This window comes from Larus michahellis, chromosome W, assembly GCF_964199755.1.
Source record: "Larus michahellis chromosome W, bLarMic1.1, whole genome shotgun sequence".
NCBI lineage: Eukaryota > Metazoa > Chordata > Aves > Charadriiformes > Laridae > Larus > Larus michahellis.
Window position 1 is genome coordinate 6694975 of NC_133929.1, and position 16032 is coordinate 6711006.

The 16032-nt window shown below is 39.0% G+C and overlaps 1 protein-coding gene across 9 annotated transcripts in view; it reads right to left on the minus strand.

Moving 5' to 3' along the window:
* ADAMTS6 (ADAM metallopeptidase with thrombospondin type 1 motif 6) overlaps positions 1–16032 on the minus strand; it is a 189757-nt gene that overhangs the window by 68611 nt on the left and 105114 nt on the right. For all 9 annotated transcript variants that reach the window (XR_012584803.1, XM_074568626.1, XM_074568625.1 and 6 more), the window contains one exon: positions 14591–14732. Coding sequence is in view for 8 of the 9 variants with exons in the window: in XM_074568626.1 (XP_074424727.1) it covers positions 14591–14732 (142 nt within the window). In the remaining variant the exon portion in view is untranslated. The remainder of the gene's footprint in view (positions 1–14590; positions 14733–16032) is intronic.

A 16032-nucleotide genomic window follows, 5' to 3' on the forward strand; every position in this document is an offset into this window, starting at 1 on the left:
ATCTTTTCTATACATCTTAACAGGAAAAACTGTTAAGTTTTACCCTAAGATTAACGTTTCTTGCATTGTACTGGATATAGAAAAGAATTTATTTATACATTATTCACTAGCAGCTGCAGTAACAGTTCAACAGTACAAACTTTTCTTGATTAACGCAAAATTATTTTCCAAGTTTAATATCAGCTGGTACCACTCTTGCAGGATTGGTATTTACAGTGAATTTAGTTTCACGATTGGTAGAAGCAAAGTATCTTTTTAAAAGTCCATTAAAAACATACCATATAAGAATGGTCTGAAATGATGAGGCACGAGTACTGATGATTTCTGGAGTTTCCATACAATTTTTGACAATTAGGCCTAAGCTATTTCATTATATTGTTATGCATCAACTCCCATTTGGTGGGTGGCTCTATGAAAACTTGATCGAGTAGTGAAATAAATTGTCATTCTTGAGGAGAAATATTGCCACTTGTAAAAGCATACCTGCAGCCAATGTAGACTATCTTACTTTTCAAATTAGAATTTTTCGTTGAAGCAATGCAAACAGTATAAATATTTACTTACTTAAATCTCTGAATAAAACACTTGCTTTTGCCACTCAACTTATAACATTTTCAGATTAAGATACACATTCACAAACATATGGTTTAAAATATCAAACAGAACAGGGAAAGCACAGAACATACATCAGAAAGATTCTTGAAAAATCTCTTTAACTAGATTACAAATTTCACAAACATTAAGTTGTTAAAATTCAACACTAAATCAAATTCACATCAAAATCAACCATGAATCCAAACTTCAATCCACTACTGTTTTTAAAGCGAAAAGCTAAAATTGGTTCCTTTCAGATCATAACCCTGCCTAATATACTTTTTCATCTAATTTGCTTGCTCATTTTGTTGAGCAAAATTAGCCTAATTTATTTGCTTATGTTTCATGTGTGGCTGATATTGTGAAATTGTAATTAAAAGATTGATGTCAAGATTGGAGGCAACCTGGGCTGCAGTGATCATGCACTGGTGGAGTTTGCAGTCCTGAGGGACATGGGTCAGGGGAAGAGTAAAGTCAGGACCCTGAATTTTAGGAAAGCAAACTTCCAGCTCTTCAAGGGGTTAGTCAACGGGACCCCCTGGGAAACTGCCCTCAGGGACAAGGGGGCAGAACAGAGCTGGCAGATCTTTAAGGATGCTTTCCTTAGAGAGCAAGAGCTCTCAGTCCCCAGGTGTAAGAAATCAGGAAAAGGGGGCAAGAGACCAGTATGGCTGAGTCGAGACCTGCTGGTCAAACTAAAGGGCAAGAAGGAAATGCCCAGGCAGTGGGAGCAGGGACAGGTATCCTGGGAAGGGTATAGGGATGCTGCCCGGGTATGTAGGGATGGGGTCAGGAAGGCCAAGGCGTGGCTGGAGCTGAACTTGGCAAGGGATGTAAAGAATAATAAGAAGGGCTTCTTCAGGTATGTCATCCAGAAGAGGACAGTCAAAGAAAGCGTCACCCCCCTGATGAACACAACTGGCAAACTGGTAACAAGGGGCAAGGAGGAGGCTGAGGTACTCAACAACTATTTTGCTTCAGTCTTCACTGGCAACCTTTCTCCCCACACTTCTCGAGTGGATGGACCTCAAGGCAGGGAATGGGGGAGCAAAGTCCCTCCCACTGTAAGAGATCAGGTTCATGACCACCTGAGGAACCTGAACACACAGAAGTCTATGGGACCTGATGAGATGCATGCCAGAGTCCTGAGGGAATTGGCTGATGTAGTTGCCAAGCCACTCTCCATGATACCTGAAAAGTCATGGCAGTCAGGTGAAGTCCCTGGTGACTGGAAGAAGGGAAACATTGCACCCATTTTTAAAAAGGGTAGAAAGGAGGACCCTGGGAACTACCGCCCTGTCAGCCTCACCTCTGTGCCTGGGAAGATCATGGAACAGATCCTCCTAGAAGCTATGCTAAGGCACATGGAGGACAGGGAGGCGATTCGAGACAGCCAGCATGGCTTCACCAGGGGCAAGTCCTGCCTGACCAACCTAGTGGCTTTCTGCAATGGAGTGACTGCATCAGTGGACAAGGGCAGAGCTATTGATGTCGCCTCTCTGGACTTCTGCAAGGCCTTTGACACGGTCCCCCACAACATCCTTCTCTCTAAGTTGGAGAGATATGGATTTGATGGGAGGACTGTTCGGTGGATAAGGAACTGGCTGGATGGTCGCATCCAGAGTGTAGCGGTCAACAGCTCAATGTCCAGATGGAGATCGGTGACGAGTGGTGTCCCTCAGGGATCCGTATTGTGACCAGTACTGTTCAATATCTTCATCGACGACATAGACAGTGGGATCAAGTGCACCCTCAGCAAATTTGCAGATGACACCAAGCTGCGTGATGCAGTTGACATGCCTGAGGGACGGGATGCCATCCAGAGGGATCTGCACAGGCTTGAGAAGTGGGTCCATATGAACCTCATGAGGTTCAACCAGGTCAAGAGCAAGGTCCTGCACCTGGGTCGGGGCGACCCCCAGTATCAATACAGGCTGGGACATGAAGGGATTGAGAGCAGCCCTGCCGAGAAGGACTTGGTACTGGTGGATGAAAAGCTGGACATGAGCCAACAATGTGCGCTCACAGCCCAGAAGGCCAACTGTATCCTGGGCCGCAACAAAAGAAGCATGGCCAGCAAGTGGAGGGAGGTGATTCTCCCCCTCTACTCCGCTGTCGTGAGACCCCACCTGGAGTACTGTGTCCAGCTCCAGAGCCCTCAGCACAAGAAGGACACGGACCTGTTGGAGAGGGTCCAGAGGAGGGCCACGAAGATGATCAGAGGGCTGGAGTACCTCTCCTATGAGGACAGGCTGAGAGAGTTGGGGTTGTTCAGCCTGGAGAAGAGAAGGCTCCAGAGAGACCTTATTGCAGCCTTTCAGTACTTAAAAGGGGGCCTACAGGAAAGATGGGGACAGACTTTTTAGCAGGGCCTGTTGCAATAGGACAAGGGGTAATGGTTTTAAACTAAAAGAGGGTAGATTCAGACTAGATATAAGGAAGAAATTTTTTACGATGAGGGTGGTGAAACACTGGAACAGGTTGCCCAGAGAGGTGGGAGATGCCCCATCCCTGGAAACTTTCAAGGTCAGGCTGGACGGGGCTATGAGCACCCTGATCTAGTTGAAGATGTCCCAGCTCATTGTAGGGGGCGTCGGGCTAGATGATCTTTAAAGGTCCCTTCCAACCCAAACTATTCTATGAAAAGTGTCAGATTGTGATGATTCTATTTCTGACTCTCTGCTTATTTTGCATCTGATCAAGTTCAAATGTTTAAATTAATAGTTATACTGACTTTGTGAAGTTTGGTTCAATGTTCTGAAAAGCCAAAAATTCATCTGCAGTAAGAAACAAAGATTTCAACCATTCCAGTATAGACAGAAGCAAAAAATCAGATCTGGATAGCAGTCTGGAATTTGAAAACATCTATATTTCAGGGTAATTTGAATCCAGAGTTCTGGTTTGTGCTCCGGGGTTTACTTGCAAAATTTCATTTTTGATATGTCTACACAAGTACATCATCTATAAACATAAAAGGGGAAGTAATAATTAAAACATGTATTTCATTGCCAGGCTAACATATCCACAAATTAGAGTATTTAACAATTTCCTTCCAATAGGAAATGCATTGTTTCTGTATACCCAAGCTTCTTTGTGGCACTAGACTCCTCCAAATTCACTGAACTAACATCTCCCAGACATCGTAATTCCAATCAAATAATCAGCTGAACCGTGTGAATTAATGGATACAGCACTCCAAAACTATTTTAGTCATTCATCTGTTTGCAGGATGATTTTAAGCACATCAGCTCACCTCCCTACTCCATAAAATGAGAAAAATAGTTTCCTTCTTCCTAAATTGCTTTGGGAGACAGAATGAAAAGCACTACATCAAAATTAGCTATTATTACTGACATAGTCTGGTAGTCCTTATTCAGACTTTAATTTCAGCAGGAGTTTGCCTCAGTAAATCCATAAAGACAAAACTAAAGGAATGTAAAATTACTATGGGCTGTATCGTACTATTAATATTTGAGAAAAAACCTCTGCTTAAATCAGAAAGGAGTTCTGTCTGAGACAGACATACAATATCCCAAAATCAACAGAATATTTCCTTATGGAAAACTATGCAAAACACAGAGAACTAATTAACTAAAATAACACAATGTATCAATTTGTAGAAATAATTTATATTAAAAACAAAAAGTGAATGTATTTTTGTAATTTACTTTAAACATAGCCACGCTTATTTAAAAAGTTGTTTATATTCCCCTGCTGCTTTGCATTTAAAAGAGTAGAATTTGAAGTACATTCTCCATCAGCCTGTACATGAAATGAAAAATAACATTAATAGTAATTTGAAAACAAATAAGATATCTAAAAAGAAGTGGAAAATCCATCTCTGCTCTTATTTCATTAAATGAAAATGGAATTATACCAGGTACTACTATGGCTATGTCTTCCTTATTTTCAGCTCATTTTGGAAAGTTAACAGAGAAATTCTTCTAAGGTGCATAAAGCTTTCTATTCTCCAGCTCAATACTATACCTGGTACTACCTTAGTTTCATAGTTATTGATTTGAGATATTTCCTTATTACCACCATCCTATCAGTAACATCTCTAAGCAGCTGTTTTTAATAAGCCAGCCTTAAAAACATATGAGGAACTGCCCTGGAAAGATGAGGCCCAAAATCACTAGTAGAAAGTATACTGCTTTTTGTCACACACTAACATGCACGCATGCATGCACACCCACCCACCCCCACCCACAAACATAAGGTGACCCATTATCGTAGCCTTTTCCTCATTGGTGGACATAGGATGATGCTAACATATCTTTTGCCAGTATTAAATTTGTGTGAATAATTTACTGAAACTAAAAGAAAGAAGCATAATCTGAAAATTAATAAATGACCTCAAAGTCCGCCTCCAAGTGTGTGGATTTAATAATTATTAATTTGTAAAGCAGACAAGGGAAAGTGTTTTAAAAATCCAGGAAACATAAACTGAAGCTGAGGCCTTTCACAAGATCAAGACAAGATAGATGACAACCTGTAACGGTGTATCTTAGGGCTCCGTGACTTCAGTTTGGAATTCGGATGCTTGTATTTGCAGTAAATTAAACAAAGCTGAACCCATCTAGAGAAAAAAAACAGCAAATCAAATTATCTTCCTTTTGCCTAAGTGTTATCAATGATGGAGCCTCTTTCTGTTTTGTCATGCAGAATTACACATAGACATTTCAAATTATGTAACGTCTAACCATCCTATATCATAATCATCATAAATGGTAACAATACAGCACAATGAAAACTCGGCTGGCAATATGAGCAAAGATCAAATTGTTGTGCTGTTCTTAATGTTTTCAACACTAACGAAAGCCTCCAACAAAAGTCAGCAGTTTGGCCCATAATTAAAAAAAATAATTATGGGAAATACATTCATAATGCATATTAAAACATGATAATTTGGCAGGAAAATTTCATAAAATTTTTAAAATGTTAATTAGGATTTTATGTTACTTCAGCATGTTTCAGCTATAATATGCTGAACCTCTTGATGAGCATTTGCTAAAATAGAGCATAAAAATAACTAGCTTGAATTGTAACTTACAATTCCTATCTGAAAAGCATCAACCTAGAGTATTTTCAGCCTCATTGCTGAAATCCTGATGGCAACATGATTTAAACTAGAAGGCTAATTATAATTATGGGTGAACTTCAGCAGGTTCAAAGTTTAGTTCAGATAAGCACCCAAAAGTAACCATTTTAGTGCTCTACTACCAAATGCTCATTAAGTGGTGCAGCATGTTCTGAATCAAAACATGCTGAAAGAATGTAAAATAGAATCTGAAGCTTAGGTCGTACATTCGTATTATGTTACCAACGTTCTTTCCTAAATATTGGGTGCTTATGTGAACCTTATGCAAACTACAGAAGCCCCACAAGGTCAATCACCTCCAAGCAGCATCTTCCCTTTCAAACCCATGCAACCTATCCCATCTTTATTCCAACCACATTCCAGTATCTGGAATCTTATTATTGCTTCTACAGTCATCTAATGCACTCCTGCTTTGATCACTGTCTTCCCCTTGCACTTTTTAAACAACTGTCATGAGATCCAGGTACATTCGTGTTATGTCTATGTCTCTTGTGAGAGAGAGAAAAAAAGAGAGAGCGAGAAAGAGATAAAGGGAAAGGGGGTTTGGAGACAAGACAGTCCTAGGAAAGAAGAAAGGGGATTATGGGAAATTGTTAAAAAAAGATTCAAAAAGGATTTAAAACCACTTTAGGATTTAGAAAGATGAAAACTTCTGGGATTTCCCTTGGCTGTACACCTCCTAACCTTACAAAAAAAGGAAACAAAATGCACCTTAAGAATAAAGCTGAAAGTGTTTCAAACATTCTTAATTACAACACGATCCTGTAAGTCGTTACACAAGAAAAGCTTGAAACTTTAATCATTCTAAATGCAAAAGGCCTGCACAATAGTGATGAGAGTTTTTGCACTTGACAGGCAAGACCTTATGAAATAAAAAATAATGGAAAAGTTGATAAAAATGAGAGTATAATACCAGGATCTTCACTTCCTCTCTTTGCCTACACATACTCTTAACATCAGTTTGTGAGCAATGTAATATAAATCAATCTGATCGAACTACTTATGGTCTGCTAACAAACACCAAGTATAAAGTGACTTAATCATGGTATGAAGTATGAAGCCAGGGAAAAGAAGTCACTTTTCAGTGAGTTACTAAGTACTATGTACAGATTCAATTGAATGCACAATCCTAGTCATAGCATCAAAGGGTGAGGGAACAGAAGGGAACAGGTAGTTCTGGTGCAAAGATATACACCAGTGGCTTCTCTGCCTTTCCTTTTTGAAAAAACAGCTTCCAGAATCTGCTTCCACCTTCCTATAAAAGCCCAACATCAAGCTAAATACCTCTATTTAACTGGAGCAAATCACATCAGTGTTTCATGAAAACGACGACAGTTTAATTCACTAACATTAAAATTTGCATCACCTGATTACAAGGGTCAATTGTAATTCAGGCTACTTAAGAAATATTATAGAACTGTTGTGTATAGCAATTTGTTTATTCTCCTAAATTTAAAAGTTACCTGACCAGATGCTGTTTTGTTTTGCTCATTTCTAATTCAGTTACACTATTCTGTCTCTGAACTGGCATGTGGGAAAATAGGAAGCAGTAAAGGTATGACAACTGCATGTCCTGTATTTCTGTAGTTGATGCTTTCCCAGCAACTTTCTATTAATGGTAATTAACTTTATGGCCACTCCTCATAATTCATTAAAAGCTTCCTAGAGACAAATAGTGCAAGGGAGCTACTGAAGGCAGCAGGAGGACTCCTTATCCTGAGAATATATCTTCATTCTGCCTGTTCACAAGCAGTAAATTTATAGCTTGAACTCTATCTGTCTTCCAAAACACACTAACAAATTGTGAATAAAAACTAGTATTTGAATTTTAAGCTATTTTTGTTGGGAAATTAACTGGAGAACTTAATTGCAAACATAAGACCATGACAAAGAAGAGAGCTACCTGTCATCAGCTAAAATACATTACCTGATGTGTTAAACTAGTGTGAAATATGAATAGCTCTGCTGATTTCAGTGAAGCCATGTATGAAAAGGAAAGGAAACTTTGCCCCCTTATCCCTCTACTCGAAGTATTTACTGACACCAATAATGAGTTTGCATTTTAATGTAAAAAAATATACCAAAGAATTGAAATCCATGCTAGCTGCCAACAGCTTCACAGATTGTAAAATACACCACAGCGATATCAATCATATGCATAAAGTATTAACTGCTATTAAAATGTCTGAGATTTTAGCCTCTGTCCTAAAAATGTGGGGACCAGCTCTACAGCAAAGCATTATTTTGAACCACAAAATCTGTAAGTTAGTCAAGCATATTCCAGGTATTATTTAAACTCATGAACCAGAGAAATTCAAAGTCAAGACTGGAATTCTTTCCTAAGTTAACCCAGAGATAGCCAACAGCCAACTGTTATTAGGCAGATGCTGAAAGGAAGTAAGGAATCAATGAAAAAAGTTCTCCTTACCTAAATAAAACGTTTCTGAACTTTCAGGGGAACTGACACACAAACAGAGCAGAGAAGAACTGAGCCACATCTGACAATCAGCAGAGAATTCACACTGCATCACCCTAGAAGATGTAGCATATCTAGTAGCTACATAAAAGAACAGGAACTAACACTGTCCCTAATAACCTCAAAATCTCCCACTGCAATGAAACCAGTAAGATACTTGAAAGCATGTATTGCTGCGGAATAAGTACTAAAATGACAAAAAATACAGCATTGTTCACACATTAAGGAAAGGTATAAAATCAAAAAGTTTCTAGGGTAGAATACAGCCGCAGCTGGTATGCGAAGAATCCACCACATCATCTGCGATTCCCTGTACAGTACTGCTTGCAAAGCAACACGGGGGGTGAAGTGGAATGAAGAGTCCGCGGTCTCTCCCTGTGATAATACAGCAGATATGGGAACGAGATGGTACTATGGAACTGATAAGCTGCATACTTGCTACCCTGAGCCAACAGTCTGTCAAATTTTGATGAAATGCTGTCCTTTGTGTGAACTTTGCTCATTATAATGTCATTATGATACCAAACCACACCTCCATCCCAAAGGCTACCCACCTCCAAGGTGCGACCACTCCTCCTTGAGTCTGCGCCCTGAATTTCTCGTAAACTATACCTTTAAATGTGAGGCGAGAGAATTTTACACCAACCATAATAAAAGTATGTATGACTAAAGTCACTCAAACTCCACCTTGAAGATAACAAATAGTATAAAAATAGCCCAAGAGAGGGGGGATACCCAGGGAAGACACCATTGTGAACAAGTCAAGGAGGACTCCATCACAGACTGCCTTTGACTTCCAGGACCAGTCGATGGGTTGAGCCTTTCTTCCCCCGCACAGGGACGCCTGTGAGTAAGACTCAGACTATACCGAGGGCTTCCTTGGGAAACTTAGAAATCTCTCTAGAGAATCTCTTTCCTACATTTATAGCCAGGCTGTATCGTTTATAACTTTGTCGCGCGTTTTGTATATGTAACAATACTTTCATTTGCACGTGCTTTGCAGACAGTGTATTTATCACCGGCAATCCTAAGAACCTATATACCTGTTGCTTAAATAAACTGCACTGTTTAAGTAGCTAGTCGTTTTGGTTTCTCACTGAACGCGACCAAAGACTCGAGAGTGGCCGTGCTAGTTCATGAGCACGACTAGACTGAAGGTGCAGTCCACTATTAGTGTATCCAAATCGTAACAGTTTAATACATATTAAACGCGATTGGACTGATAGTGCTGAATTGGGCATCACTCAGAATTTAAACCTAGCCGCACCTGGCCTCCCACCTCGGTGAGGAGTGTTAGAACGCAAGGGGGTTTATCTTCTGCCAAAACTGCTTTGCCCCTTTCACGCAACAATTGCCCTTAAGAAAAAGCTATGCATCAGTATTATATGGTGATATTTCCACCATTACAATTTGGCTCACTGGAAGTCATAAATTTAACATTCTCCTGAATCTAAAAGTGTACCCTAAAAATGAAATATTTTAAGTATATTGAGACATTGCCTCTCAATTCCTTATTAAATGTATCTATTTCTTCACTTAAATTCTTTAAAATTGCCCCTGTATCAGAGATGGTGGAAAGTATAGTATAAAGAACAATGCACATGTGACATTAGAAGGATCACTATCTTCTTGCAAACATGTAGTCTTAGTTTTTTAGCTCAAAGACCTAAAGCATCTCTCTGAATTCTTGTCCAACTTAATGTGCTGAATGATATAGGGAAATCTGACCAACAGCCACAATGATTTTGCTTTTGCTGAAACAGTTTTGTTCATAAGTGACTAAAAAGTTTAATTAGGTCTAGTACTCACAACAGTATCAGTACAACTATGAAAGAGCTCCTTTCAAGGTCAAATTGACTCCTTGTCAGTAAACACACACAGAAAGGCAGATCCTTGCAGTCCCTTTAGTACTTTAGTTCTGATGCCTTAATCATTCAAACACCACTCCAGGTATTTAACTTCAAGTTCATAAGTGAGAAAGGCTTCATTCATGTACTTAAATGTGAAAAATTCTTTGCAGGATTAGGACCTAATTTATGATCAAAAGCAACAAACAGTTTAAAATATACATACAGAGGAAATGGATGAGGAAATATGGGAGAAAAGGCAATGAATACAGATGAACATCAAAGCTAGATGGTTGAAAGAGGTATTTTTTCTAGAGGTTAATAAGACATTAGGACAGAATTCCAAAGCAGAAAGAACATGAAGATTTTCAAAGTTACTTTACAAACACCAACTATCTTGACAGCTATATTAGAGCCCAAAGGAGACATGTATTTTTTTGCCTTTGATTTGAATTCGATTGTTTCTCTTGTCTTGCCTGGTCTCTTGGAGGACCCTTCTGTTGTGGGGTTGTTGATGGTCAAAGAACAACAGGTGCCGATTGCTACCACAACGGTGCATCGGTGGCAATATCGCACTAACCGAGACTCTCTGATTCCCATCCATAAGCTGATTCGTCAACTAGAGGTTCAAGGAGTGATCAGCAAGACTCGCTCACCCTTTAACAGTCCCATATGGCCGGTGTGATAATCTAATGGAGAATGGAGGCTAACTGGGGAGGTCCCAATGGACTGGAGGGTAGCAAATGTAGCACTCATCTACAAAAAAGGCAGAAAGGAGGATCCAGGAAACTACAGGCCTGTCAGTCTGACCTCGGTAGCAGGGAAGGTCATGGAGCAGATCACCTTGAGTGCCATTACAAGCCATATAATGGACAAGCAGGGGATCAGGCCTAGTCAGCATGGGTTTAGGAAAGGCAGGTCCTGCCTGACGAACCTGATCTCCTTCTATGACAAGATGACCCGATTATTGGATGTGGGAAAGGCTGTGGACATTGTCTACCTAGACTTTTGAAAAGCATTTGACACTGTCCCCCATAGAATTCTCATGGAAAAACTGGCTGCTCGTGGCCTGGATGAGCATACGATCTGCTGGATCAAGCACTGGCTGGATGGGCGGTCCCAAAGAGTGGTGGTCAATGGAGTTAAATCCAGCTGGCGGCCGGTCACAAGTGGTGTCCCTCAGGGCTCGGTGTTGGGACCATTTCTGTTTAACATCTTTATTGATGACCTTGATAAGGACATAGAGTGTATCATCAGCAAGTTTGCAGATGACACGAAGCTAAGCGGGAGTGTTGATCTGCATGAGGGTAGGGAGGCTCTACAGAGAGACTTGGATAGATTGGACCGATGGGCCAATGCTAATGGGATGAGCTTCAACAAGGCCAAGTGCCGGGTCCTGCACTTGGGCCACAACAACCCTATGTATCGCTACCGGCTTGGGGCAGTGTGGCTGGAGAGCTGCCTGGCAGAAGAGGACCTGGGGGTTCTAATTGACAAGCAGCTGAACATGAGCCAGCAGTGTGCAAAGGTGGCCAAGAGGGCCAATGCCATCCTGGCTTGTATTAGAAATAGTGTGACCAGCAGAAGGAGGGAGGTGATTGTCCCCCTGTACTCAGCACTGGTGAGGCCACCCCTTGAGTATTGTGTCCAGTTCTGGGCACCTCAATATGAGAGAGATATCGAGGTGCTGGAGCGAGTGCAGAGGAGGGCAACAAAGCTGGTGAAGGGCCTGCAGAATAAATCTTATGAGGAGCGATTGAAGGAGCTGGGACTGTTTAGTTTGAGGAAGAGGAGGCTGAGGGGAGACCTCATCACTCTCTACAACTACTTGAAAGGACATTGTAGAGAGGCTGGTGCTGGTCTCTTCTCACAGGTAATTAGCGATAGAACAAGAGGGAATGGGTTCAAGCTGCAGCAGGGCAGGTTTAGGCTGGACATTAGGAAAAAATTCTTCACAGAAAGAGTGGTCAGACACTGGAATAGGCTGCCCAGGGAGGTGGTGGAGTCACCATCCCTGGATGTGTTTAAGACTCATTTAGATGTGGTGTTAGGGGATATGGTGTAAGGGAGAACTTTGTAGAGTGGAGATGATGGTTGGACTTGATGATCCCAAGGGTCTTTTCCAACCTAAATGATTCTATGATTCTATGTCGTGCCATCACAAATCAGTAAAGAACATGAGCAAGAGAAAAAGGCAAGCAATTTTCTCTGAGATTTCCCTTTGGTTTAGAATTTATTTACTTCTAGGTCACTAAATCCCACATTGGAAAACCTGCTCTATCCCTTTTTTACCAGGCACTTCAAATAAAAAGTGCTGAAAGAAGTGTTAGAAAGGAGTTAGTATACGAATTAGGTCCCCTGTCGATTAGGGATTTTTACTATGTTTTTCCATTCATAGTTGCACATGTGTCTGTTAGAATAAGATCAATGAACTACTAATGGCATCTTCATGTGAACAGTACATCGAAAAGGAACATCCAAAGCACTGACTGTTTACTTCTGATATTGAAAGTGTAGAACAGAGTATTCGACTTAACTTTTCCTGGCATTTAGCTCTAGTTCTACTACTCAGTTCTAAAAACCCTTTCATATATGAATAGGTCTTTCTTGTGTGGATATTTTCCATCTGCACTATCAGCTTGCAAAGATTATTTTTTTCCTTTCAAAATTATCACTTGAAATCTATATGATCACAATCATCATGATGGCATTTTCAGAGCATTATGGCCATGGGAGATAATATATTTAAATGTAGACATTATTTTAAATACATATAATTTCTTAGAGTGAATATTAACAGAGTTATACAATAATCTGTTATATAAATATATACAGTCTGAATCCTATTATTAAAAATAGGGGTTTTTTTTCAGAAACACTTAAAAGTCATGCTCACACTGATGGCACACTGATGGAATACAATACACTGTATCATTTCAGAGGACTGGTAATGTCACATGAAGACTTAAGTTCTTTTAACTATTGCTTCAATTAAGTGTCAACCTCTTTTTTGTAACTATAAGGGAATCCCAAAAAAAACTTTAAACAAAAAGAAAGCAGAACACATAAAGCCAAGATTATCTACATCTTAATTACTTGCAATTGTCTGCATTTTATAAACTGGTTTAAGAAGTGTACTGTGCAGCATGATCATCACAACTATTACATAGTTTAATAGAGTTTGAAGAGGGAAAAAAAACAAACAAAAAACCCTATATACACGTGGAAAAGCCAGGTTTTGCACATTATTAACTTTCCAGTTTAATTTAAAATGCAGTATATCTCTAAAGGCTGTGCTATAAATCATGAATTAAATACCTGCAGATTTCCTTAGTCTGAAAATAAAAGTATGTGTGGTGAGAATTTGTAAGAAAAAAGAAAAAAAAAAGGGGGGTATGTCTTGGATGTAGTGACAGGAAACAGGGCCCTTAAAGAACAGTGGTGGGAAGTGAAAACTTAAAGAGGAACAATAAAGGCCAAAAGAGGTTTGGTGACGGATCAGGAATAGAAGATCCAGTGAGCTAGAGCTAGTCAGCCAACTACATACAGCTTTTAAATCCTTTGCACAATGCAATCTGCCAAAGAGGCACCCCAAGAATGTATTTATCACCTCAAGAATATTAAAAATGGACTTTCTTTGTAGCTAGCCTTTAGAGAAGCAAATAGAGTAAATTCAATGATTACATTGTTTTATTTGAATAATCTAATAATTAAAATATTATTAAAACTATATATTTTTAGACCACTAATATGTTTTCAAGGTTTATTTAATTTAGTCTCAGATGATTATTTGATGACAACCACAGCAGAATGCATTCTTTTACTACATACTTTGGGCTGCAAGATTTTAAGAAATATTTATACATTTACTGCATAATGGCCTAAGTGTGCAGGTTTTTATTTATACTGTAAATTTCTTTGCCTTAAATATTGCACACTGGTATTGCAGCCAAAGCTTTGCTAGTACTTAGCTATTCAGTACTCTATTTAGCTATCTAGCTTCATGTTCCTCTGTTCCCATAACCAATTATTCTTCTTTTCAAGAAGAGATCTGAACAATGTGAGAAACAATAAACTCAATGCCAGCAAAAAAAAATTAAAATAAAACCTAACAGACCTGACAAATCAATACAAGTACAAAAGTAACCTCAAAATGTAGCTTTAAATCAAAAAGGTAAAGCCAACACAACAGATTTCATGTTTCGAGATTAATACAACATGAACCTGATCTCATTTAACTGAAATCAGGGAAAATTCTGTAGTACACTTTACAAGGAGCAGGATCAAGTGTTCTGGGCTCCTTTTTTTCCCCTAGAATTAAAGAATGCTTCTCCAGCTCATTTTTGTGTATAGTACACCCACACATTTTTGTGTATAGTACACACAAATGACTCAAGCAAAAGATGCAGCATAAGGATTAAAATGTACCCTTTGCTTACATATGATGGCACCAGACAGTATGCTATCAGAAATCTGTAACCCACTACTGCATCTAACTAAAGATTTATGTTATAAAGGAATATATACAAATGACTAAGCAGAACACTCAGCATAAGGATTAAGACTTCTTACCCCATATTTACATTGGCGAGATGTTGCTCCATACTGGAAGCGACACTGTTCATCAGCATCATACACCTGACCTGGGGCCACAGCTGGATAAAGAAATTCACGCTTGGGAGGCTCATTATGAAGGCAAGTACCACGGCCCGAACTGTTCAACATAAAGGACCAAAGGAATTAGGAATTCTACTGACTGTAAATCACAGTAACGATATCACATATCTAGTTCTTACTTTTAATAGCACTGGGTGTGAAACAAATATGATTGAAATAAAAAAACGGTAAGATGGTACACCCATAGCAAAGTTAAAAAATAATTAGAGGGAATTAAGAGATTAAAATAATTTTCATCATTATTTTTTCTAACATTGGACACTTAAGATTCAGCTGGACAGGGTGCTGGGCCATCTTTTCTAGACTGTGCTTTTGCCAAAAAAGGTTGGACCAGATGATCCTTGAGGTCCCTTCCAACCTGGTATTCTATGATTCAATGATATTAAAAAAATGCTTATTTTAGATTGTGAAATACACTTCATATATTAACCTTTTAAGAAGTAGAATAATTTCTAAGCCACAAAAGACTGATTTTCATTTTTGTTTTAAGATTCCTATTTGTTTTCACTGAAGAATAGATACATTCGGTCATAGAATAAAAAATAAACAAATTAAGCAAATAAAAGAAATTAAATTTACAATTCTTAATGACCCTTCTGATCCCTCAAAAAGCTAAGTACAATCTTGTAGATATGAGCAGCTCAACTGGCTTATATAAAAGTAAAACACATTTAAATTTAAACATGATTAAATGTTTATAGGATTAGGACCTTAACATGCATGCTTTACTTCCATTTGCATTAACAAAATAGTTATGGTGGTAAAAATTCTCCTGGATCTTCAAATTTACCTATACTTGGGTGAGCGACAAAATTTGTATGGATCCAAGGATCTTTTCTGTTGTATTAATAATATTTAGTCTTCAAAAATTCATGTTGGAACTAAGATCATCATCTTTGAAAACTTTAATATTGTCTTCTTTTCACTGTTTTGTTTGGTGGGTTTTTTGTTTGTTTTTTTTCAAAATATGCCCATATTCAACCACAATATTTTAGTGTAGTGGAACAAATAACAAAGAAAGCCAAAGTGTCCTGGTTTGAGGTAAAACAGAACCAATTTTCTGATTTGTAATTTTACTTTTTAGCTGGGCCTCTTCTAACTGACTGAAGTCTGAAATTAACAGCATATTGTTCAGACACTGTTCACTCTCAGAGGGATAAGACCTGATTATACCAAGGAATGGTATGCACAGAGGCTCTTGCTTAGACTTATTGCTATAACAACCAAGGTCAGCTCACTTCACTGTTTGCCCCATTGGAGGGTCAGAAGTGGAGAAGCGTAGAGAGGTCCCACCTGCAGGGAGGAGTGGACAGGACAGGTGACCCAAAACTGACCAA